Source organism: Mytilus californianus, unplaced genomic scaffold, assembly GCF_021869535.1.
Source record: "Mytilus californianus isolate M0D057914Y unplaced genomic scaffold, xbMytCali1.0.p SCAF_9, whole genome shotgun sequence".
Lineage (NCBI taxonomy): Eukaryota > Metazoa > Mollusca > Bivalvia > Mytilida > Mytilidae > Mytilus > Mytilus californianus.
The window spans coordinates 98,283,646-98,310,854 of record NW_026262745.1 but is presented as its reverse complement, the minus strand read 5'-3'; the positions used below and the strand labels follow the sequence as shown (position 1 = coordinate 98,310,854).

At 31.2% G+C, this 27,209-nt stretch overlaps 1 protein-coding gene across 1 annotated transcript; it reads right to left on the bottom strand.

Annotated features, from left to right (window-relative positions):
• Positions 1-260: 260 nt before the first annotated feature.
• On the bottom strand, positions 261-24,122 carry LOC127714765 (interaptin-like). Its single transcript, XM_052220807.1, has 12 exons — positions 23,995-24,122; positions 22,327-22,398; positions 19,951-20,088; positions 18,292-18,429; positions 17,597-17,734; positions 16,388-16,525; positions 15,159-15,278; positions 10,361-10,498; positions 8,691-8,723; positions 6,585-6,701; positions 5,085-5,118; positions 261-3,134 (listed from the first exon to the last, which is right to left on the bottom strand). Exons 3-12 carry the CDS (start codon positions 20,031-20,033, stop codon positions 3,126-3,128), a joined length of 948 nt encoding a protein of 315 aa, XP_052076767.1. The 5' UTR covers positions 20,034-20,088; positions 22,327-22,398; positions 23,995-24,122; the 3' UTR covers positions 261-3,125.
• Between the last annotated feature and the right edge of the window lie 3,087 nt (positions 24,123-27,209).

Sequence of the window (27,209 nt, the reverse complement as noted above, 5' to 3'; positions counted from 1 at the left end):
AAAAACTGTTTATCGAAATCTAAGAAAAATGAAAGTAAAGAACGTTCAAGTAGTCAATATTAATCAAAACACGAAGATGATTCCTGTACTTGTTTTTTTTCGAATTATCAAGTTTAGGCGTTGACCCCACAGTTTAAATGTCTATTATAAATAAGACGTGATAAGTGGGCGTTACAGACCATCGTTCACCTAATTTAAACCAGCCAATGGGAAACTTTAGCCCGACAAAAATGCTCAGGACTATGCTGTTTTAAAAACGATTCCATTTTTAACTTTTAATTGCAATGGATCTCTGTAGCCGATTGGTCAAAGTACTTCATATACAACAGTCACTAGCTAGCCTACCACATTGAGGTTGAGCTTTCAACAACTGAACGATACAAGTGCGTTTGACTCCAACGTACATTGCCGAGGCTTGGTGATTGTTCTTCTTAACATTTCTGTCTATCTCTCAAACATGTTAAAGATCTCATAATGATAAAAAAAAACAGAATAATAAATCGATTCTAAGAACTATAACTCTGTAAATAGTAGTATCATAATGTTAGTAAACATGACATTATGTAATATCGGACATGAGAAACATTTTTGCCTTTTTCTCTACCTATAACAATTTTCAAAATAAAAGAAATTATTTCAATACTGATATCAGGTTATTTGTTTTTTTATTTTGTTTTTGAGATAAAAAAAAAAAAAAAAAAAAAAGGGCAACCGTGGCTTTATCAAGGTAACTTACTATTTTTGATGGTAGAAAAAGCAGGACTGCCAAGAAAGAATCATAAACCGTAAGCAGGAAAACCAAAAAATCCTCGAAAACATCCCAGCTCTTTATGAGTAGGGTTTGCACTTACAACCTCAGGATAACAGGTTAGTAATCACTAAAAATGACATACTAAGGTCACAGTGGCGCCTCATATTTTTAAGTAATGTCAGGTTATGAAATTGAAAACAATAAAAATTGATAACATTTTGAATTCATTCACTGTCCGCCGTTTGAAGGTATTTAGGTAAATAAATCACCTTATGTTCCATTACGGTCAGATATAACTCAATGCAAATTGTTAGGGACAGGGAACAATAAATAGACTATGTCACATATTTTGCTAAAATTCGGCATATAACTTTGGCTCATGAAACTATTATTGAAAGTTGAAAACGATTATAACGCATTTATCTCTTATAGATGATGTATTTCCCTCGGTTTCGGTTTGTAACCCGGATTTGTTTCTTCCCAATTGATTTATGATTTTTGAACACCGGTATACTACTATTTATTATCTGAAATCTTACTGATTGAATTCTTTCAAAACAGTGAACACCTGACAACAGTATCGTCACTTTATTCCTTTAGAATAATTCCGTTTAACGGTTTGGTTAGCTTTTAAGGCGAATGACGATATTTGATTTTTGTGCTTTTTATAGAATATCACTATAAAAGATTGGATGTAAAATATCTGAACGTATAAAATGTGTGCACGTTAATTTTTATTTACGAATGGCCTTGTACCGATGATAAAATTTTGAAAAAGTTTTGACAAGTTTGTGATATCGAAAACACTGGTTCAGTAATACATCTATTGTTTTTGTAAAATGTAATACGTTTTACACACACAAGCGAATCGAATAATTTGAGATATATAAACAACATAAAATGGTGACACGGAAACGTCACGATCTAAAAATTTATAATTAACAATAGAAATTGGAAAACCATATCTTGTATCGTAAAGTTCCCGTGTAATATATATATATATATATATATCAAAATCCAGGAAGGGAAGTTGTTCATTGTTAGTTTTAGCTTTATATGAAGTCAGTTCGACAGAATAATTCTCTTTAGTTAAACCAAAATATCAATCAGTACACACCTGACTTCCAATGGATTAAGTGTAAAGACGTCATCAATTGTCAGAGAAAAAGAATGCCTCATGCAAAGTTACTTTCATTGGGAAAGATCAAAGCCGCAAATTTAAAAGTCAATAATATAAAAGAATCGAACCATTGAAGAGTCATTTGAAATAAGGCCCGCTTCATTGAACATAGTGGATTCAAAAATTTGCATTGGCTCAAATGGATTGATGTCTATGTGGTTTTACTAAACTGATAAATAATGACTATTATTGAAAACCAGTTTTCATAGAACAATAAAAGGTTTCCGCATGAAAAAAGTAAAATCACAAAAATACTGAACTCCGAGGAAAATTTAAAAAGGAAAGTCCCTAATCAAATTGCAAAATTATACGCTCAAACATATAAAAAGAATGTACAACAACTCCCATATTCATGACTTGGTACAGGCATTTTCTTATGTAGAAAATGGTGGATTAAACCTGGTTTTATAGCTAGCTAAACTTCTCACTTGTATGACAGTCGCATAAAATTCCATTATATAGACAACGATGTGTGAACAAAACAGGCAGACATAATAGGTCAAAATGTCAAAAATAGGGGTACATCAGTCAACAAACATAACGTTATTATCTTAATCACTATAAAAAAAACAAATATGTAAACAAACATTTACCACGACACAATAATACAATAACGGGATGTTTAAGTACAGAGCCACGTCTAGTCAGGCAGTGTCAGCTTCAAATGCGTATAAAATGTGCGATATCATATACCAAAAATCTAGAGACTTCTTTTCAAACAACAATACAGAGCAAGAAAAGAATTAGGCGAGAGAAAATAAGTAATCAGTACAAAATGAAAAGGTCTTTCTCAGCGAAATTGGAAAGGATCTAAGAAATTGAAAGATAAATTTGAAATAAACATATATTACGATTCCAATTACATAGGCTTGTCAGTATCATCAAAATTTGAATACAAAGTTCTACTCAAAACAGACAATTCGGGCAAAGATAGTCCCTCAGGCAAAGTTTACCTTAGATGAATTTGGCTATTTGTTTTAGGTAATTTTTTTATAGCTATTCAACTGTTTCGGTACTTATACATCCCTCGGATTTCAAATGTTTGGCATTGAGCGTTCCTGATGAAGGTAAATCTAGAAAAGCGCTTCGGACGCATGAAATTATTAAACGTGTTGTTTTCAATTTTTTTAGATTAATTATGTTTTTTTTAAGTCGATTGTCCGTTCTATTTTCTCTTCCATCAAAGCAGCAGCATTACTTTTTCTGAAAAAAGAATAAATACATTTAGATAATAACATTACCGGTACTTATAAATCAAGTATAACTACTAAGTTAAGTTAACAGTATATTCTAAAAGTATAACACAAATATCAAAACTTTTTTTGTTGTTTTATCGATTCAAACGAAAATATTACACGTTTTTATTTCAATTAATGCATTTCGTTTGTCTTACAATATCAATCAAAATTGTAAATCACTATTCCATGTAAAATAACAATTTAATTTTGACCAAAAAACTGTTTTGTAATTTTGACTTTACCATAACCGTCATTCAATTGGTACATTCAAACAAAAAGTACTGAAAGTACTGATAACAACGAGCAAGTGTTGCCATCGGCACAAGAAAAGTTTAATATTGACCATAGAAAACTAAACTCGTCAAAATTGTCTTAAGTTTGCTAATGAAATGATTAAACTAGTAATCAAGGATCATTACTTAAAATACCAGTGAATAATTATAGTGTTGCTAAATAAAATGAATAATAAATGTGTTTGTTGGACAGAGATATTGCCCCCGCTTGTAAAAAACGTTTAAAAGGGCATTACTCGAGGACGGTCAAAGGGATGCCACCAAAATTCGAGCTTGATCTGTGTTTTATGGAAATCCAGTTTCATAACATTTTGTTTAAACTAAACTAAAATTGGAGAATGGAAACAATTTTGGGACCTTCGTACGAACGTACAAATAATGCTGGCTCTCTGTCCGCTGTGGTAGGGGTTAAGAAATGAATACTTCGTTAAGCTTTATATTTCGAAAAAGGAATTTTAGGGGCTAACGTTATTGATACAGTTCAATTACGCAATGAGTATAAGACCTTTAGATAGACAGCTGTCTACACAATTTGCCTATCTTTACATCGTACCTATTCTGAACTATGTTTAAATTAATCAAGGATGTGCAACCAACCCCAACTTAATCCAAATGACATGACAATAAGATATGGCAAAAGAAAACCAAAAATGATGTTTCTGACTTTTAATGTGTCTGTGTATATCTAAAGATTTGAGATAGCAACCATTTTTCCTTCAATTTCTCGCAGTTGACTAGTAAAACGTACTAATAAAAAAAATCAGTTTATGAAAAGCTCCTTTAAAAGGGACGAATTGTTGAATTTTTCTATAAACCTTGTGCCTCAAAATAAAAATCTTAGGGTTTAGATTGTACAAGATGTTATCGCATCAGCATCTCTTGTCTTCAAGGCAAAACATTTTTCATGTTTCTTCGCCAGTTTATTCTGTGTGCAATTTTAATAGGTATAATAATTCTCGAATTTCTTTGAATCACAAATATTTATTGAAGTAACTTTGATACAAAGATGTATCCAATTGAGTATGGACTTTTTCTTGTATTCAATATTTTCATCCTTGCAGATACCATTGTTTCTGTTGAAGTCGAACTAAATAGGATCAATTGTTTTTATTTTTTTCGAATAATCTCCATGTTAAGAAATTTCCTGATTAAATTATATTTCTTTGTCCTTATGTATTACATCAGAAACGGATTACATCTACCAGTAACAATGTAATGATTTCTATTTATTTATGTGATAATATTTAATTTCTTCTGTTCTTTATGTGATACAAATCCCCATTATCAAGCAGTGTGATTTGTATGTTGTAAAATAGCAACAACAATAGAGTTGTTGTATTTGATCAGTGAGTTAATACCGGAAATAAACAAAGAAAATACCAATGGTGAATGTTAAAAATATTTATCGTCACAGAAAAAAGAATATTTTTGTTCTAATATAAACGGTACCAAATTTGCTGCACTAGATTCGCATTTAGACATTAAATGTCTCTTCAGTAATTCTCCAAAATACTTGAAAATCTAAAACCCTTATATAACCTTTGATTAGCTAGCCAGATCGACAAAAGTTCTTTTTCTTGTCAATTAAGTATATCCTCATATTTGGATAAAAAAATACTTACTCGTCCTTGTTGCTTGTGTTTTTCTTTTTCTAATCTAAAACCGAATATTAAGAGAATGAGAAATGCAATAAATATAAATAAAATGAAAGCACCTTACTCCCATAAGGATAAAAGAATAAGTAATGGAAACATGTTTACAGCCGATTGCATTGAGTGTGTAGGTAAAGGAGATATCTATGATTATCTTGCTTGCTAGCTGAACCGTGATGCATTATTAGGTTATGTAAACTTCCCTCTTTTAAGAGTAGACTAGTCTGACAGATAACCAATCTATCTGTCTGTAGAACTGTACTACTTCGAAAGGAGGGTAGTATACTTTACCTAATAATGACTTCACGGCTCAGTTAGCAAGCAAGCTAACCAAAGATACTACCTTTATCTACACACTAAATGCAATCTGCTGTAATATTTAAATCATTGAACCAAGTTTATTTGATTGTTTAAAAAATCTAAATAACATATATTTTGAAAAAAAGTCTTATAATAATTATTTAATGCATTTTTTCATTAGGGAATTTAATCAAATTATGGATGGTTGTAAAACAAACAATTCATGAAAGTAATATTTCAAAAACTAGTACCAAATGAAACACGCTAATTCATATTCACCGTTTTTGAGTCGAATGAGTTCTGGGTAATATTTTTAAAAGTGTACACCAAAACGTCTTGACTGGTTTAAAACATCGTAAACAATGAAAATTCAACCAATGACGTGACGTTATTTTCATTTTGGGGTACGAACATTCAAATTACCCGTAGTCCTTTGTATTCTGTAACGGCCAATTTTATACTTGTTCGTATTCAAATATGTTTGCAAATCTTTAATTTTGCTTTTTGTCAGATATTCGAAATCTTTTGGTTAAATCCATGACGTGTCATCACATATTTTGCCCTCTACCCCCTACTTTTCTTTTTATAATCATATTCGAGTAGTGTTAAAAGATATTTTGATAATCTTAAGCTGATCACAATTATATATTACTGTAAACTATATGTCAGTGTGAAAAAACGTCAAGGAGACAATCTCAAAATGTTTTAAAAGAAAATGCGTGCAAAGTTAAAAAAGAATGTTATAACATCTATTGGATTTATGAATGACATAGCAATCAAAGACAACGCTGGCTAATCCGAAAAAATACATGGAGAAACAAATATAAAAATATTGATTCAAACCTATCCAAATTCAAACGTGTATTTGGTATCTTAGCAAAATCGTTGTAAACATTTTAAGTCATAGACATTTATGTTCTTTTTTTAGTAATGGAGACGTTTTTAATTTTAGTTCATTCATATGTTTTTGAGTCTTTTTGTGTGTTAAGTATGAACTATTACACATTTTTATTTGGGGGCCAGCTGAGGACAACCTCCGTTTGAGTGATTTTTTCGCTGCCTTGAAGACCTATCGGTGGCCTTTGGCTGTTATCTGCCTTTTGATCGGGTTGTTGTCTCTTTGACATATTCCCAATTTCAATTCTCAATTCTATCTAAATGACTGCTCACTGTGAATTTAGATCATTTACAATGTACTGTAAAGACTCTTTCTCAGCTTCCAATCTCTTAAACTGTCTTTCTTTCTTTTCGAAAATTTCTTTGGAATGTATTTCGGAGAGTTTTACCCTGAAAAAAAAAACTGTCTCTGGTTTCAAACTTAAATTTCAATCTGATATAGCCTTTTGCATCAGATCAGTATTCAGGGATGTGGTACTGACATGATTTATTATTATTCGCCCCCAGTTTTTGGTGGGGTTCGTGTTTCTTAGTCTTCAGTTTTAAAAGATGTGTTTTGTGTACTCTTGTTTGTTTGTTTGTCTTTGTCTTTTTAGCCATGACGTTGTCTGTTTATTTTCCCTCATCTTATGAGTTTGAATGTCCCTTTGTTATCTTTCGCCTCTTTTTAATTACCTTACTTAAATTATCTGTATCAAATTTTGAAATTCTTTTAAAAAAACAAGGTTTTAACTATCCCCAGCAAAGTTAAGATTAGACATGTTAGATGTAATTGTTAACAATACATGCATATACGTACGTTTTGCGTATAACGTTACTTGAAACCCCTGTTACATTAAAAACCTATATATTTTTGCACGATTTTCTGGATAGCAATGACGTACTTTAATCAATTTTTGTTATTTCCTATTAACGCAAAATAAAAGCTTCAAAATTCCTTAAACAAACCAGCATAAAATCATTATATGTTAAACTTGCAAAAGCGAACAATATATAGAAAGATATTCAACGGAAATCAACAAATTTAGACAAACAACACCGATCCTGTTCTATTTGTATCTTCGTCTCTCTTTCCTTTTTTTCTATATACAGTTTTGTTTTTATCATTCTTTCAATTAAGGGAAACTGGTAGCTGAACGTTTAGCAACTAACCACCAATCAATCCATGTAATGCCAAAATAACCAGAAATAAGAATTCCATCAGCACTTCATTTCCAAACGCAAAGGAGATGTAAAGTGAATTGGAGCGGAAACGATTTTTGTTCGTATACACATTGATGCCTATGTTGAAGGTTTTTTTTTTTAATTTGTGTAGCCGGCACTTATACTACAATTTGTATATTCACATGGAATGTTATAATACCTAGGGAGTTTCAAATCGTTTGAGCAGAAACAATGTTTGACGGACACACGGATACATTACGGGAGTAAGCTTATTACTATAGGTCTTTAACCGATGAAAAATGTAATTCCAACAGTATACTCTGTATTAAAAAAAGGTGGATGATACGAAATGGATACTCAAAATTTATTAGTCGAAAAGAAACTGACAACGACAAAGCAAACGAAATAAAAACGACGTACAAACCATGTAGTAAAACAATCTTCAACATGCTTAACAAAACACGAAATAGACAACTGAATACTGAGCAACAAGAATATTTCCATAAACCTAAAAACCTATAAATATATGTTCAAATTTCGATTGATACTGAAAATCTTATATTCGTGAATATGAATTAATGAGTAATCCATTCAAGGGTGCTTTGATAGGATATACATATAGTCAATCCGTTTGCTGCGCTGTATTCTTTCTCATTTATTCTGCAATTTTGAATTATAATTCATATGTTTTTAGTTGTTATCAGATATATTTGTTTCGACCAATGTAATGATGGTATGGAGACGTACATTCATTCAAGATAGCATCATAAACCAAATTTTAGCTGTGCTTAATGTCCTCTTTAGGAGGAAGCAAAATCACTTTTAATAAATGCGAAATATATAAGCAACACGACAGGTGACACATGTGGAGCAAGATCTGCTTTCCCTTCCGGAGCACCTAAGACCACCCCAGTTTTGATGGGGTTTGTGTTGACCAATCTTTTGTTTTGTATGTTGTTTTGTTTAATGTTTTTGTTTGTTTGTGTATTTCTTTTACATCCAAGGCGTTGTCAGTTCATTTTCGACTTTGAGCTTGAATGGCCCTTTGGTATTATCGCCTTTCTTTTAAAAACTCCGACTAACATGCATTATAGTTAACTAATAATATTTTTAAGCATATTCTTCCTACTATTAATAAAAATATATAAAATTGATGAGTAGTTTAATTCCTTCTGAAACGTGTGAAATTACATTAGGAAAAAAAATCATACATACCACTCTTTTGACTTAAGTTTCTCTTTTTCTAGTCTGAAAAGCGGAATGAAGAGAGAGATGAAATATGCAAATGACATCATAATTATAAAAAAACGCCATTAAAAATTAGGTATTTGGAATATATTTTGAAACATTTTCTTCAAAAAATAAATCAATCTTATATTATTATAAATGAAAAGACTTGCTTTTTAAATCATACTAAACAATAAAGACAACTTACCATAGTCTTTAAGTTATTCCCAATTAAATCAAAATCAAAATGGAGTTTATGTATGAATAATTAATAGGGTTAGCTTTGACACTATAGTTTTGAAATTTTCATTGATCAGAAGTATAATAAATACCGAAAATAAATATGACATTGATTTTGTAGTTTTGTTATTTTTAATTGCCATTATTTTGATAATTGATTTCTGTATTATGTAAACAAAAATAGGTTTATAAATGTATGTGTCCACAATAAGTTTATGTTTAAGGTATTACGGTTTATGAACAGACAAAATTTCAGAGGCTTAGCTCAAATCCTAGCAATTAATTTATTTGATTTTAATATAACATTCGGAGATATGGTATGATTGCCAGCGAAACAACTATTTACTAGACTTAGTTAAAACTTAATGATATGCCCTTGAACCCAGTTATTGTAACGAGCTGATATAATCCATGTGTTTTGCTATATTAGATAACATACATGTTTGTTAGTCTTTTTGTGTGTTAAGTATGACGTTCATTTTCACTGAACAAGTACACATTTTTATTTTGGAGCTCGCTGAAGACCACCGTCGGGTGCGGGATTTTCTCACATCGTTGAAGACCCATTTGTGGCATAAGCAAGAGGGATAGGGGAAGGGATAACATCTCACAAAACATGTTTAATTCCGCCGCATGTGTGTGTCTGTCCCATGTCAGGAGCCTCTGTCCTTTGTTTGTCTTGTAGGATATTAGATTTAAGTTCATTTATATATTTCGGATTTTAGTATGACGTCCATTTCACTGAACTAGTACATATTTATATTAAGGGGCCAGCTGAGGACCATCTCCGGGTGCAAGATTTTCTCGCTGTGTTGAATACTCATTGGTGGCCTGCGGCTGTTATCTGCTCTTTGATCGGGTTGTTGTCTCGTTGACCTATTCCTTATTTTCATTCTCAATTTTACATATCCAAATAGTACAGAAATATACAAAAAAAAGATATACACTAGGCTATATCTTAATTTCACTGTTTGTATAAATGTAATATCAGGAAAGTGTATGTCATAGAGATTATTGTTTTTCCTTATTGATATTAACGAAAACTGATTGGAGTGGATAAAAGTAGGTGTATTCTATAGAATTAACAAAACGCAACATATTTTCAATATGGGTGCTTTCCCTGTTTGCAATGATTCCATTGAAGATACATTTTATTACAAAACTAACACACGGAAAACCTGAGATACAAATATTCATATAGGATCTAAATGGGAAATGCATAACTGATATCAGTATACGATCACTTTTCAGTCTTGAATTGATTCTTGCAATAAACCAATTGAAGTAACATTAATTTTTCAAAAATTGAAACAGAGGAAACATGAGTCAAAACGTATTCAGATATGTTCAAAATAAGAACTGCAGAACTTAAATCAATGAAAAAAAAACTGTACAAACACTTCTAACTGGTTGCTTACTGTTTTTTTATATCATTTAACGTATCTTGAAGAGACTCTTTTTCTGCCTTCATCAATATTTGAGTGTATTGCAATCTCTTTAATTCTTTTCCATTTTCTTCTAAAATTTGTTTGAATTGTTTTTCAGAAAGCTTAAATCTGAAACAAAACAGTAAAGATTACAATATTTAAGCTTATTTGTATTAATAAAGGCAATAGTAGTTTACCGCTGTTTAAACGTCATAAATCGAGTTAGAGAAAAACAAATCCGGTTATCAAACTAAAACGGAAGAAACACATCAACTATACTCTATAGTTTTCTATGTTGTGTCTTGTGTACTACAACTTGTCTGTTTTTCTTTTTTTCTTTTTAAGCCATGGCGTTGTCAGTTTATTTTAGATCAATGAGTTTGAATGTCCCTTTGGTATCTTTTAACCCTCTTTTTTAATAAGTTTTATGGTCAATTTTTACAAAGTAAGATTTATCTTGTCCTAAAACAAGAAACGTGTATCTACGTTGGACATTATCTATATGAAACAAAGCAATACCAACTCTTTCAATTTGTCTTTAAGCTCGGAATGGGGAATACTTATGTAATGTGTTGAAAAGTCAAATATTTAAATACTATTGCAGGATGAAAGAGCCCTCTAAAAGATATTTGGAATTTTGAAGTATCCACATCCACCTCTAGAAAAGGCAGTTTTCCATTATCACTGGTGGTAAGCGGATGGTCGTAACGTAAAGTTACGACCATTCAAAAATGGGAGACAACTCTAGGGATAAGTTTTTCTTTTCCGATTTTCGTGCAGTAAAAGGTTCATTTCAGCCAAACCGCTTATCTCATATACACCTATTGTGAGTGCGTTGATATTGAAACCAAATTTGATACATAAAATCATTCCAATTTTCGTAAAATAGTCATGCAAAAATTCGAGCATGATGATCGTAACTAAAACAAAAAAAATGTTGAGGATGGTCGTAACGTAAATTGTGATGGTCGTAACTCTTTATTAAATAAGACCGAATAAGGTAAGTCAATAGTTTTAAACGTGTTTTTTATTATATGAATATAAATATGATATATTTGTGAAGTTTTTTTATTTTTACATTCAACGTATAATAAAGCAATTTCGGTCCGTGTAACACTTATCAATTCAAAATTTTAAAAAGTTTTCAATAGTTTTTTGGAATTTTTATTAAAGTTTTCAAATATCAAAATTCCAAATTTTTAAAATGTTTTGGACTGAATACGGCAAGTCAGAGTTTTAAACGTGTTTTTTTATTATATGAATATATTATATGATATATTTGTGAAGTTGTTTTCACCACATTATAAAACTAAAAGGGGTGAAGAGAGGGGTACCTGTAAAGTGCGAAACGGAAGAAAATTGGAACGAATCGAACGAAACAATACAAACTGAAATGAACAGTCACTGTTACTTTTAATATAATGTATAAAATTAACCAAGAGGCAAGTAGTTGTAAGCGGTTATATTCAATAACATTATAAAATTTCTCAAAAGTGGTGAATTCATTTTAAAACAAGAAACACAGCTCTTGTTATGATCATTCTTAGTTAGGAATAAAAAAGAACTAAATGTATCAAATCATTTTTATTTACAAATTCACAAAAGATTTTAAGAAAAGGTGTTTTTAACATATTGGACATCACATGAAATAACAGTATCCTAATTTTTTTGCAGTAGATTTTGCATCTATTGAAAAGATATACTTTGTTAAAACTATTTGAGGATGAACCAACTAGGTGGAATTTCAAAAAAAAAAAACGCAATTTAAGATTGATACTTTAAGTCGAAAGAGCATGAGTAAGGAATCAAAATAAGTTAAAAATATTGATAGGTTATGGAGTTCGTTATCGAGACCAGACCATTCCCGCGAATTCGCAGGTCCGTACCTGAATTAAAGAACATACGCCTTATTCTTAGCCTGGATTTTAAGAAGTCGTATTGTCATTTGGTATAGTCAAGCTGATTATAAGGTGCACAGTTCCCTTACAATAACAAAGTTCAGGTATGATTATTACCAGTGGTTCTAGCAAATCCTGAATACGCCTATTAGTACCATGCCAAATTGCCATTGTTAAAATTATGCAAACATCTCATAAAGCAAATAACACGGATAATTAATTTCATAGCCGTGTTCTAAGCGACATGTACATGCAGGTCATAAATTAATTTGTTGAATGAAATCAAATCGTTAACTAGTGATAGGTGCCGTAGAAGGTCCACAGAAGTTTTGAGCGAGAATTTATTGGCATGAATTGGAATACTGAATCCATGGGGTCGCAATAAACCTTGTGTTAGCTTCGAAAGTAGGAGGTTGTTTATATCTATTCTTCACTCTATCTGCTATACACACTGAACTTAAGAACGGAATCAAATACATGTATGAGCCTAGGCTCCTTGTTGAAGACCGTACCTTGAACTTTAATGGTTTACTTTTATAATTGTGACTTGGATGGAGAGTTGTCTCATTGGCACTCATACCACATCTTCCTATATCTACGAGTAGCTTGTAGGAAGGATAATATTAAAAGATAGAACTTTATGCTTCAACTCAGCATGCTGGTCTTTTAAAGCTGAATACATTCATACAATATAAATATATAACATACTCATTATTATCAACCTGCATATGTATGTGATAGTTGCCGCAGTACATTTAGTTCTACCTTGTAATATAATCCTGGCTACAATCCTGGCTACAAGCCTGGCTACAAACTCAGCGCGTGTAACAGTGTAAAATACATATCACCAATATTCCTACTTTCGAGATTAACCCAATGTTCATTGCGACACCATGGATTCAGTTTTTATTCCGCACCAATACTTTAATAGAACTAATATCAATGATATACCGCAATATATGATCGTCATGCAATCAATAAAAAATAAAGACAACACGTTAAAAACTCCAGGACTCCGAAGCGCATTTGTGGATTTACCATCATCATGACAGACCAAAAGCCGAATCTATGAAGGCCAATGGTTTATAAAAACTGCAATAGCTGATTAAAAGTTAAAGATGATTGTTCAAAATTGTATGTTCAAAAGCTTCGCTCTGCCGACATGATTGCAGATAATAAAAAGTCGTAAATAAAAAAAATCTAAAGAAAAATATGACGGAATACACGTGTATTGAACAATTTTATGCCTTAACGTACAGTAAAAAATATATATTAATACTCAACCCTAACATACTATTTGGGTTAATGCAAGTTGGTTAGTTTTCACTGTTACTCCGAAATGATGGGCGTATGGAATACATCAGAACTGTGATTGTTTAATAATTCTTTAACTTAATTTCTGCATACCATAATCAGAGTAACAAATAATATTGTTTAAAGTTAACCATATATGACATCTGAGTTTATAAACATGGTTACATGCACAGTACTTTTAAAATACTTTGATTAAAAGTTCGTCTAAATACACGAGTTACGGTCATCTTTCAAAGTTACGACCATCTTGTGTCGGTTACGACCATCATCCAAAATACTATAGTTGACATTACGACCATCACACATTTGAAGTTACGACCATCATGCTCGAATTTTTGAATGACTATTTTACGAAAATTGAAATGATTTTATGTAGCAAATTTGGTTTCAATATCAAAGCACTCACGATAAGTGTATATGAGACAAGCGGTTTGGCTGAAATGAACCTTTTACTGCACGAAAATCGGAAAAGAAAAACTTATCCCTAGAGTTGTCTCCCATTTTCGGATGGTCGTAACTTTACGTTTCGACCATCCGCTTACCACCAGTGATTATCTTTGAAGCCCGGCTTTGATTGCTGATAAAATTGATGTTAATTTAGAAAGAGGTTTTGTGGAACGCCTGAAGGACCCAGCAATATACCGTTGTGTGTTGGGACACTTATGTAGTTTTGGTATCCAATACAGTTCTTCATCTTTGGTTGAAAGTCCAAAGGAACGTAGGAGAGACCTGTGATTATCCAGGATTTTATTTTTGGTAAGTGTCGCGGGGGTAACTGTTGAGCTTCCAAGTCAGTTATCAATACCTAATTCATTTAAGCAGTTAATGTAATGAGATTTACACACAAAAACAATGTTATTTTCGGGCTTTATTTGCGAGGACAACAACATATTTGCCATTGAGGTATGAAAAGTGTTTTGAAACATTTTGGGTGTTCAAAGTTGATTTCAGTATTAACTGAGATATGTAAATGACATACGACTAACTAGAGTGTATGTTACTGCAAAGAAACTGGAAGTAACTTGACAATCGGAAATTTTTTAGTTCACTGGGATATGTGAGATGTAAGCACTTATTTGGATAATTGAGTGACTGGATGTCATCAATATATCTGAAAGTGTAATCCTAGAACATTGCAAGATGCTTGTGTTGTCTTTGAGAAGATTCTAAATGAATTCTGTTTCATATAAGTACAAACATAAATAGGTTATTGTCGATTCATATCATTTTGACATTGTCATTCAAATTTGTCTTTATTTGATACTACTCTGAAAAAATTGAAAAAGTATGAACAATACGACCAAATATATTCAAGGGAATTCAAAAACCCGTATGCAAAATTAAGATAGACAGAAACATGACCAGAGGTTTACAAATAATAATAATACAGTAATTACTGCTTTAATTAAAAGCTTATCGATTTCGCAAATCTGATGTAAACGTATAACAAATGTATTATTATGAGATTTTAAATGGACATGACTGTTTTCATGTAGAATGTAAAATATCTAATTGTTTGCCTTCTTGTTTTGCTATTATTTATACTTAGAACGTGACATATATAAAACGGTACTTACTTGTTGTCGCTTTTATTTAACAGATCTTGTAAAGACTGTTTTTCTGCTTCTAATAAGTTTTGTGTGTCTTCTAATCTGTTTCTTTCTTTTTCTTTGGATTCTGTTTCAGAAATCTTAAATCTAAAAATAAATTATACTTTGTGTCTTAAGTCATTTTGGTTAGTTCTTGTTTTGTGTTTGTGCTAGCTTTGGGAGGGCTGTGTGTCATCTGATGAGTGTAGCCTGTTTCAACATATTTGTATAGTTTGTTTTTATGTTCCGTTGTTACATCAATGTCCACATTTAAGCAATGTGAAATATATCCTTTGGACTTTCATTTGACTCATACTAGGTAACATTTATAGTATTCAATGACTACATGTATGTTAGATAAATAGAAAACCTTAGGGAGAAATCAAATTTGATCACAATTAGATGTGAAAATTTTCAATCTATGTAGCTGAAATTCTAGCATAAAATTTTAGTGATCAGGCTTTTATGGGACTAGTTAAGCTAATTGATTTTGTGACGTGACTTTGGCATCTTCAAATTGTTATGGCAAATGTATTTTTTATGGCAGGAAATCTACACCAGGGGTAAGAATTAAACTAAGACAAATTTACAAACAGCAATAGATCAGCACAAAATACAAAACTAAATATATAAGCAACACAAACCCTAAATAATTCATGCTCTACATTGATTGTAAATTATCAACTCTTCCTTGAAATTCTGGAAAAAATTATTCAAAATAGCAGGTGAACAGATTCTGTTATGTTCATACGCGGGTAAATTTGTCATGCAATCTGAATTAAAACTGTAAATGAGTTGTAGATAACATAAAATAGATACGATATTGGGTAATTATTTTCCTGAAAAATGAGTAAGTCCCTAATTATGGAAAAATAGGAACAAACTTAAAAACCATTTGATTATTAAAAAATAGCAAAAAGTAAACACCAAAAAAACCGAACTCCGAGAAAAATTCAAAACGGAAAGTCCCAAATCAAATGCCAAAATCAAAATCTCAAACACATCAAAGAAATGATAACAACTGTCAAATCTTGACTTAATATATACATTTTCTTATGTAAGAAGCGCACAATTGCACATTGTTTGCGATTTATATGTAAAGTTTCATAAATCTAGGATAAAACATTATTGATTCTGAATATTTGTGTAAATGTAATATTATGAAATATTGAGTATTAGACATTATTGTTTTTCACAGATTATTTATGGTTACTTACTGGCTTTTTATATCATTTAGCAGATCTTGTAGAGAGTCTTTTTCTGCCTTCACCACTTTATTAGTGTCTTCCAATCTCTTCAGTTCTCTATCTTTTTCCCCTAAAATGTCTTGGGATTGTTTTTCAGAAAGCCTTAACCTAAAAACAAACAGCAGATTATTGCAAACTATAATTATAATTTCATATAAGCTTTTTCACCAGCTTAGTAATCAGTGCTTCGTTACTGACATACTTGATCAAATACCGTTCTAAATAAACTCATCATAGATACCAGGATTAAATTTTGTATTTACGCCAGACGCGCGTTTCGTCTACAAAAGACTCATCAGTGACGCCCGAATCCAAAAAAGTTAAAAAGGCCAAATAAAGTACGAAGTTGAAGAGTATTGAGGACCAAAATTCCTAAAAATTTTGCCAAATACAGCTAAGGTAATCTACTAGAATTCCTGAGGTAGAAAAGCCTTAGTATATCATAAATTCAAAAATTTTGTAAACAGTTAATTTATAAATACGACCATATCAATGATTATTCATGTCAGCACAAAAGTGCTGACTACTGTGCTGGTGATACCTTCGGGGAATTAAAACTCCACCAGCAGTGGCATCGACCCAGTGGTTGTAAATAAGCTCATCATGGATACCAGGATTAAATTTTGTATTTACGCCAGACGCGCGTTCTGTCTACAAAAGACTCATCAGTGACGCTCGAATCCAACAAAGTCAAAAAGGCCAAATAAAGTACGAAGTTGAAGAGCATTGAGAAGAACCAAAATTCCTTAAAGTTTTGCCAAATTCAGCTAAGGTTATATATTCCTGATGTAGAAAAGCCTTAGTATTTTAAAAATTCAAACGTTTGGTAAACAGTTAATTTATAAATATGACCATATCAATGATAACTCATGTCAGCACAAAAGTAAAATTTCCCATTGCTAAATTAAGATATTATCAGGAAAACCTACTCAAAGGCTACCTTTAGAGGGATTTGGCTATGATTTTGAAGAGTGTCTTTTTTTGTTAAAATAAGGAGACAGTAAATTACCAAATGTAAAAAAAAACTAATTATACGATCAAAAGTCATTCTGAAAAACTCTCACTCAAATTGAATCTTATTGATTCTGCAATTTGATTTAATGTTATGAATGAAAGTCTGGAGTATTTGCCATTTTATTGTTTTTCACTTAGCATTTAATACTTTTAAACGTTGCTTACTTGCTTTGTATATCACTCAGCTGATCTTGTAGAGACTCTTTTTCTACTTTCATCACTTCATGAGTGTCTTTCAATCTCTTTAATTCTTTTTCTGTTCTTTCTAAAACGTCTTCAGATTGTTTTTCAGAAAGCCTTAACCTGTAAAACAACCTCTTGTTGCAAACGAAGTATAATTGTATATAAGCTTAGAAATCAGTGCTTCGATACTGACATACATGACCACATTAATAAAGTAAGAAATTAATAAGAAAATCCACTCAAAATTGAACCTAAAGAATTTTGCAATTTATTTTAAGACTTTTTTTTGACAGTGAAAATACAAATATTCAAACAGTTCGTTAAACCATTATTATTATCTACAACGTATTCCGTGCTACGGTACTGACATACTTGATAACACACCTTTCGTTTTATTTCCCACGGATAAAGAAAGATATTATTATTAAGATACACCACTTAAATATTACCTTAGAAGGTTAAAACTATCATTTTCATGTTTATTTTGTAAAATAAGGCACAGTTAATCACCGATGTTCATAACAAAACATGCTATCAATACGAAGCTAAATAACTCATATATAAATTAGATCTTTTTTTATTCTGACTATTTGGTTTAATGTAATATTATGAAAGTTTTGAGTTTTAGCCATTCTTGTTTTTCACTTAGCATTTAACACTTCTTAAGGGTTGCTTACTGTCTTTCTATATCATTTAACAGATCGTGAAGAGTCTCGTTTTCTGCTTTCGTCACTTCATTAGTGTCTTCCAATGTCTTTAATTCTTTTTCTTTCTTTTCTAATAATTGTTTGGATTGTTGTTCGGAAAGCTTCAACCTTAAAAAGGAGCAAAGTATGTTTGATTCAAACTATTATCATAATGATTTAGAACATATTTGTTTCTTTAAAAAAAATTTTGATTTCTGAAACTCTGATTTGATTTACAGGTTTGCAGATTTTTGAAATATCAGATGTCAGTCAATGTAAAGTTCAACAGTTACTAAATCCTTAATAATAAACCATATGATTTACGATTTTTTTTATATCAAATAGACGTCAAATCAAGCTAACGAAAAACGCATTATTTATTGAGATTTACACTTAATCTTTTAAGATAACATGTATTTAAGCGTGGATAAATGTTGTTATAGTACTATCATCTTAAACTAGTAGTGTGCATCTACATTTTGGGGATATTGACACAGTATAGGAAAATTTAAGTTCATTAGTAACGAAAAACATATGCTTTCACCTGGTGGATATTCAAATTAGGATGTTAGATGTATATTCAATTTGTCTTAATTGTATTGACAGTTTGTAGTTAATGCACTGGATTAATAAGATATTTGAAATTTGGATAAACAGAAGAATTAATTTAGAACTTTTTAGAAACAAAATTAGAGACTGAAAATTAATATCAGCGTTTGAATAAACGAAAGATTAGGCGATTTTAACTAAATATAAAGAGAAATATGAATTTCAAATATTTTTACAGCGAATTTTAGGATAAGATAAATATTTGATTGCAAGAATAATTTGTTGATCCGTCAAATAAAATTCAAAAAAATTAGATGATTTTGGAATGTTTTTCCCTATTGTATATATGACTGTATAACGTCAAGAATATGACAGTTGTTTTCCATTCGTTTGATGTGTTTCAACTTTTGATTTTGCCAATTGATTAGGGACTTTTTTATTTTCCTTGGCGTTCGGTATTTTTGTTATTTTAGTTTCATCCTATCCAGCTAAATATCGGACCTATGTGTCTATAAACTCTTTGGAATAATGGATATGTCCTAAATCTACATGGTATATTAAAGCCATTAAAGTAAAGTCCAAGTACATTGTAGTATCAACAAACATACACATCACATAGCTTTTCATTGTGCAACTCTGCTTACATGTTTGTTTTTACAAATACTTTCGACTTCTTTCTACTTTTATTTCAGTACTAATTGAAAAAAAAACAATCTCGTGTTGTTTTGATATAAAACTGTTAGATACAAAAGTAAAATAAATTAGTTTATTACTGTGATGATCTGACTCTTGTGTACTCTATACAACTCAAACAAATTAAAGGTGGTAGTGAAATGCTAGTAATATTATTGTATGCACCATAAGGTAATGTATATCAATGGGAAGTCCTGACAAGTACATCGTAGTATGAAAGACCACCACACCAACGTAGCCAGAACTACAAACATTCAATACACAATTATGGACAGTACTAAAAATTGAGTAATTGTTTAATTATAGACATAGATAGTCAAAGACATTAATGTTTCACATAGTTTTTAACATATCATAATCCTTATTAAATATACTAAATGGCTTATATAATACTTATTGGATACCTACTTGTTTTCCATATCACTTAAAAGATCATGTAAAGATTCTGTGTTTGTTATCAGTATTTTTGTTGTGTCTTTCAAACTCTTCATTTCCTCATCGATCTGTTTCAAAATTTCTTTGGATTGTTTTTCAGAAAGCTTTAACCTGAAAACAAATTATGTTTTTAAAAGTAACTACTGTGGATTCATTATTATTCGTTTGATACCAATTTTCTTCGGTTTTGTGGGTACAGGTGAACCACGAATTCAAATATTAAACGAATAATATATTTGCCATAGGCTTTGTATAAAGAGATTCACAAAACCACGAAATCAAATATCCACGAAAATGCAAGTTTTCAGCAAACTGCGAGAATTGTTACCCACGAAAATAAATGAATCCATAGTATAGGCAAAAATCAAATCTGTTCCTTTATATGAGTTCACGTCATAAAACGTTGATTACATTTTCATTTGTTTTCGCTTTATCGATTGATGATTATTGAATAGCGGCAAACTAATGTTGCCGTTATTTACTCAAAATAACAAGTTAATTCAAAATCAGGCGGCAGAAACGGCAAATTTCTGCTATAAATCGAAATTGCATACTACAGTATATAATTGATGAATTATGACTCCTCTTTCGGGAAATACTTGTATTCGATATTCACGCCATTTTGCAATTATGTCACTTAACAAATATCGGTCTCAATATTTTGCCTTATGCTATAGCTAATGTCCTATTGGCTAAAATAAGATAAATTATTTGGAACATATCCCGGACATGATAAAAATATGATATACGGAAGAAAAAGATTAAAAGTGTATTATGGGTATTCCCAACCTGATCAGTTATTACCCCATGCTGACGTCATTTATGATTCTACAAAGCACTCAGTGCATTTATAGAAAGGATAAACTGTTGTCTCTTTTATATTTCAACGAAGCTTTCAAAAGGGAGCGGCGTTTGTACTAATATAGGCACCACGACGGGTGTCAAACGTGAACTAGGATCTGCTAACCTTTTCCGGAGCACTTGAGATCATCCCTAGTTTTTGGTGGGGTTTATGTTGCTAATTCTTTAGTTTTCTATATTGTATTTTGTGTACTATTGTTTGTATGTTTGTCTTTTTTTTTCTTTTTCAGCCATGTCTCTGTCAGTTTATTTTCGAGTTATGAGTTTGACCCGCCCTCTGGTATCTTAGGCCCTCTTTTGTAAAAGACCGCGTTTTTCATTCTATTTAAGAACAGTTGATGAACTGACATTTACCGCGTCTTTTTATATAGGTAATGGTTAAATGTTGGGTACTAGTAACCTACGAAAATTCATATTAAGCCAAATTTGGAAACAGAAGTGTAAAAATATTATATTGTCATACAAAAACTCATTTAAGGTAGATCATAGGTATATATTTCTTCAGGTAGAATTTTTTATTACTTTGCCAAAATAAAGATTTTTCTATGCTTTTTCCAAAAATATAATAAAAAGTATGGATCACCGTGCTATTTTTTTTACGGGTCGTACGAAATTGCACAAATTTACTTAGATTGTTCATGAAAAAACACATGTTTGTGCATAAAAAGAAATCTATGGGATAGAATTTTGAAATAAAGTATGAGAAGATAGGTTTTATAATATGCTTAAAGAAAATAAAAAGAAAAAATGGTGTCACCGAACTTGTTTTCTTGCTACAAGTAAGAAATTAAAATTTCCCTATCAGTCCAGTATAAATTTTTTAATAAAAGAGTTATCTCCCCTTAAATGGCCAAGTTGAAAAAATGATTCTAAAAACACAATTATTTGGTATTTATTTAAACAAATTTGAATAATGCAATAAATCACCAAGTTTTCTTTCATTAAATAAACAGTCTAACCTATTAATTGCCTATCTGTTTCCAAATTTGCAGATTTGGGCAAAGATCTAGACCGATTGTGTACTGCGATTGTACAATCCAAGATGGCGGTATACCATGAATCTACCTTAATATACCAGGCTTAAAATGCGGAACACCAGACGTAAGCTTCGTCTACTTAAGAATCATCAGTGGCCAAAGACTATCTAATTTATCATCTCTTTGGTCGGGTTGTTGTCTCTTTAACATATTCCCTATTTCCGTTCTCAATTGAATAGGTATAAAATCCGTAGTGCTAAGATTTATTTAACATTGTGTATACCGTTAATTTAAAGAAAATGCAATTTCATGTCAACACATAACTGATGACTATTGTACTGGCGATACTCTCAGGGACACACGTCCATCTATTTCTATTTTTTTAAATTACTTTAAAGACATGGGTAGTTTCATCGTTGTTCTGTCGTGAAAACATTTTTACAAAATTATTTACAAATTTAGTTTCACTTGTATGTTTTGAGATGATAAGTCTTAATTGTATCATATATACCTCTCGTTTTCTTTTATTAACCTTGGTATTTGATCTTTGTAGATGTGGTATGTTTTGATTTGTGCAGAATCACTGAAAAAAATAATAATTTAAGGAATATGAAATTGTATATATAGAAATCATTGAATTCTGTCCCGCTTTGTCTTGGCAGAAAGATAATCCATGTCAATATTACAAACAATTCGCCTATTCATAATCTAATGGACTATGGGTAATCTCATTGTTCGTACATCAAAATGAAAATAATGTTACGTCATTGGATGGATTTTCCTTGTTTAGAACATTCTAAACCAATCACAACGTTTTGGTGCACGCTTTTGGAAATATTACCCAGAATGCATGAGATTCTGGAACGGCGAATTGCCGAAACTACTATCCCATACTTTTTTCCTCGAATGTGACGTACATCACTGCCTGAGATTTTTCACCGATTTTGTTTTAATTTCGACGAGCAATAAGACGGGGGCAATATGTGGGCAAGATTTGTTTACCCTTTATAGGCACATAAGATATAGGTCGTGTTTCACAGTCTTGAGTTTTCTTTCTGTTTTCTTTTTTGTCACAGCGTTTTTTCTCCACTTATGAATTTTGATTGTATCTCAGGTATTTTTCGCTGCTTGTTCCTCTGTTGAAAAATTCTTCTTGTCTATTTTAGCATTAAAAATTGTTTTCTAAATCTATTTATATACATATATATATAAATTACTTAACTTATATGACACTCTTCATCATTTTTGATTTTAAACCGAAAATTGTTTCGCGATTACCTTAGCCGTATTTGGCACAACTTTTTGGAATTTTTGGTCTTCAATGCTCTTCAACTTTGTACTTTTTTTAGCTTTCAAACCTTTTTTGATTTGAGCGTCACTGCATGATGAGTCTTATGTATACGAAACGCGCGTGTGGCGTATAAAACTATAAGCCTGGTACCTAATTAACCAACAAATTCCTATTTCGCGTCGTTTTAAATATGCGATATATCCCTCCTACATTTTCATACATAATTTGTCAACTATACAGCTGTACATGTATACATCATTAATCACGTGATCAAATCAATCAGAAATCTTTTTGTCAATGAAAAAATTATTTAATCAGTTTTGAACTGTTCTTTAAATACATTTTTATATTGATTTAAAGATTTTATTCACGGTTGCTTGTGAAAAACAGAGGAGTATGACCTTATACTGTTAGTTAATCTTTCTTTTGATAATGTTTAGTGGTTATTTAAAACGTTAATTTTTTTCTCACTGTCGAACTTATGACGGGTGTCCCAGAAAGTGACCCATAGAGTCGATTGCAAAATCGGCTTCAGTTACAGTTAGTCAAACCCATCCTATACATGTGGTTTTTTAAGCTTGCCATGAACCTGTATATTTTATATGATGCATAGCGGTATTAGGTTATTTGTTTTCTTTCATGTACACGATTCTTTATTTATTTGTTTATGCATTCCTGATAATTTTCGTTAAAAAGATCATTAAAAGTTAAGTTTACCCCGTAAGTACTCTGTCAAAATCTAGGAAAGATCAAGGAAGTTTTGTTTTGTTTTTTTTTTTCTAACAAAAAAGTTAGAATTACTATGCTCTTCAGAGGAACATGATTCCACTTCTAACCAACTTAGGGAAAAATACTTTTTTTTGGAATGGAACAAAATAAGTATATTACCTCTTTTCGAATTGACTGGTAATGGCGTCTATGAGATCTTCTACAAATAAATTCCTGTCGAAGTGTGGTGGTCGTTTGCATTCAATAGGTGCTTGATCAATATCTTCAAAATCTACAATGTTGCCCTTCAAGTTGGGTATATTTTTAAACGAAGTGAAGTCAACATATTTTAAATCCGTAACAGTGTGATATTTCGTAGCAGCAATATCATCGTGTTTAGTTCTACATGGTTTACACAAAGCTTTTCTACATTCGAAACAACAGTAAATACCATCATTCACATGATTCACATCACAAAGATTACATTTTGGTTTTATCGCGGCCTGTGGCATCCTGTCAAGAATAAGGAAGTTGTATGCATATACCGTGACAAGGATACAATCACTGTATAACAACGTGCGAATCGTATAGGGAATTTATTCCTGGTTATTGTTGTTAACCACGTTTAGTTTAATATAACAAACAGTTAGTTTCAATAGAGTTAAAAATTAATGTGGTTAACAAGAATATACATAAATAAATATGCTTTTTGTGAATCAGAATGTTTAAAACTACATTCAAATTGATTCTAAAGTTCGTGTTTGGATATGATGGTTTTGAATGTATACATATATTATTCATGCGCTTGATGTATATAACTACTGAAATAATTTAATACGAAGTATGCAAGTATTTTCGTTCAGTATATGTTTACTTGTTTTTGTTAATATGTCTTTATAATTGAGTAAAGTCATTTCAATAGATATATTATAGTGTGTCTGTCTATGGTGTAATTTTACGCCACTGTTTCAGGTTAGGGTGACGGTTGACGCCTGCTAAAACGTTTAAACCCACTGCATTTGTTTGCACCTATCCTTAATAAAGGAAAAAAACAGTAATTTACCGCTGTTCAAAGGTCATAAATCGATTGAGAAAAAACAAATCCGGGTTAAAACTAAACCCGAGGGAAACACATCAACTATAAGAGGAAAACTACGAAACAACAGAAGAAGCGCAACAAAAAACAAACGACAATGCAACATACATAGAAACGAACAATTAGATAACAACTGCCATATTCGTAAGTAGTTGCCGTTTGTTGATGTGGTTTATAAAGGTAACAATATTATACCGCTGTTCAATGGTCATACACCGATTAAGCGAAAACAGATCCGGGTCACAAACCAAAAACCGAGGGAAACACATCAAACAGAAACAATGAACTACTACAAAAAAAATGCCAACTTACATAAAAACGGACAATTTGATAACTGCCATATTCCTGATTTGATACAAGTCAAAGTTTAAGAAAATTGGATTGAACCTAGTTTTATGGCTAGCCAAACCTCCCACTTATATAGCAATGTTTAGAATACCGCTTTAGTGACAACTTTACATGACAAGTAAACACATAAATAAATGACCATTATTGACAGGGGAATACATTAATAAATATATAAGACCGTTGGTTTTTTTTTTCTGTTTGAATAATTGTTATCTTTTTTTTACCTTTTATAGCTTGCTGCTGGGTGTAAGCAAAGGCTCCGTGTTGAAGGCTGTAATTTGACCTATAACTTTTTACTTTTTACACCTTTTGACTTGGATTGAGTGATGTCTCATTGGCACTCATACCACATCTTCTTATTTCGAAGTAATTCTTTTAAATAGAATTTAAATAGATTTTTTTTTATGTACTGATACCCGAGTCCAGAAATAACGTCTATGTGTCTGTGGCGAGTTAAGATGAATATTTGGCTTTTGATAAATTATGTTCTTGAAAGTGTTCCAATTTCTCTACAAACATAGTTTTCGGATATAATCATGTAAAAGAGGGACGAAAGATACCAGAGGGACAGTCAAACTCATAGATCGAAAACAAACTGACAACGCCATAAAATATTTGTTTTTAGACCGCTTTAGATCATTCTTAATAGTATTGCATAAATATTTAATTATTTCATAAGATATGTTTCTAATAAAAATATTAAAATAATTTATGTAGATACATTGTGACTTTAATGGATAGTTGTCACATTGGCACTCATACAAAATCTTCATATATCTATATAAGAAGACGTGGTATGGGTGTCAATGAAACAACTATCTCATCCAAGTCACAATTTGTAAAAGTAAACCATTATAGGTCCAAATAAGGTCTTCAACACGAAGCCTCGACTCATACCGAACAACGATCTATAAATGGCTCCCAAAATTACGTGTGTAAAACCATTCAAACGGGAAAACCAACGGTCTAATTTTTATAAAAAGTGAGAAACGAGAAATACTTATGTACCACATCAACAAACGACAACTACTGAACATCAGATTCCTGACTTAGAATAGATGCAAAACAAATGCAGCGGGTTTAAACGTGTTAATAGGGACCAACCTTTGCCCATATCTGCAATAATAGTGTAACATCACAACATAAAAAGAGGACACGCTTGTGTTTTAAATAATTTGAACCCGAGAAGGGATTGAAAAGACTGTAGTGCATCAATCTGTAGGTTCTTTAAATTCCTTGTTGAGTAGATAAAATAATTTGAAACATAAAGTTGATCTAACAATAATAAGTTGAAGAGCATAACTTTTACTAGTGTTATATTCGTGTATATTCCGGACCCGTCCAGGTAAATTATGACTGAGATAAGTTGGAGAACTACTGTTAGTAATATTGTGCAAGTATGTGTCTATGGGTCTCTGATATATCCTTTAGTTTTTGCTTTACCTCTTCTTTACATAGTGAACTAATTGATGTTGGCTGTGCTTCTCTTTGGACACTTTCTTTTCTGTGAAGTAGAACTAATTTATGTAGATGTTTCCAACACTAAATGCGCGTATTCAAACATTAGCAATACTTATATCATATATATAAGTTTTCCGTTTCAAAATTAACTTAATTTCTAACTATGTTTTATCGGAATAAGATTATTTTATTGTCATATCGAAATGTGTGTTTGACAAATTAGTTCAAAATGATTACCTACTTGGTATAAAGGTTATTTATGAAATTATGTAGATGAATTGGTTTGTTAATTACCCGAGGTAACATTTTACTCGAAATTTTTTTTCCATACCTTTATCATTTCCTATTTCTAGGTCATTTTTTATCATTGAACATTTCAGACATAATTCTGGCCTGAAGTAAAAACTGGATTTTGAGACAGAAAAGATATGAAAAACTTATTATTCAATCGAATCTGTATTTGTTCAGTAATTTTGGCTTAGTATGCCAT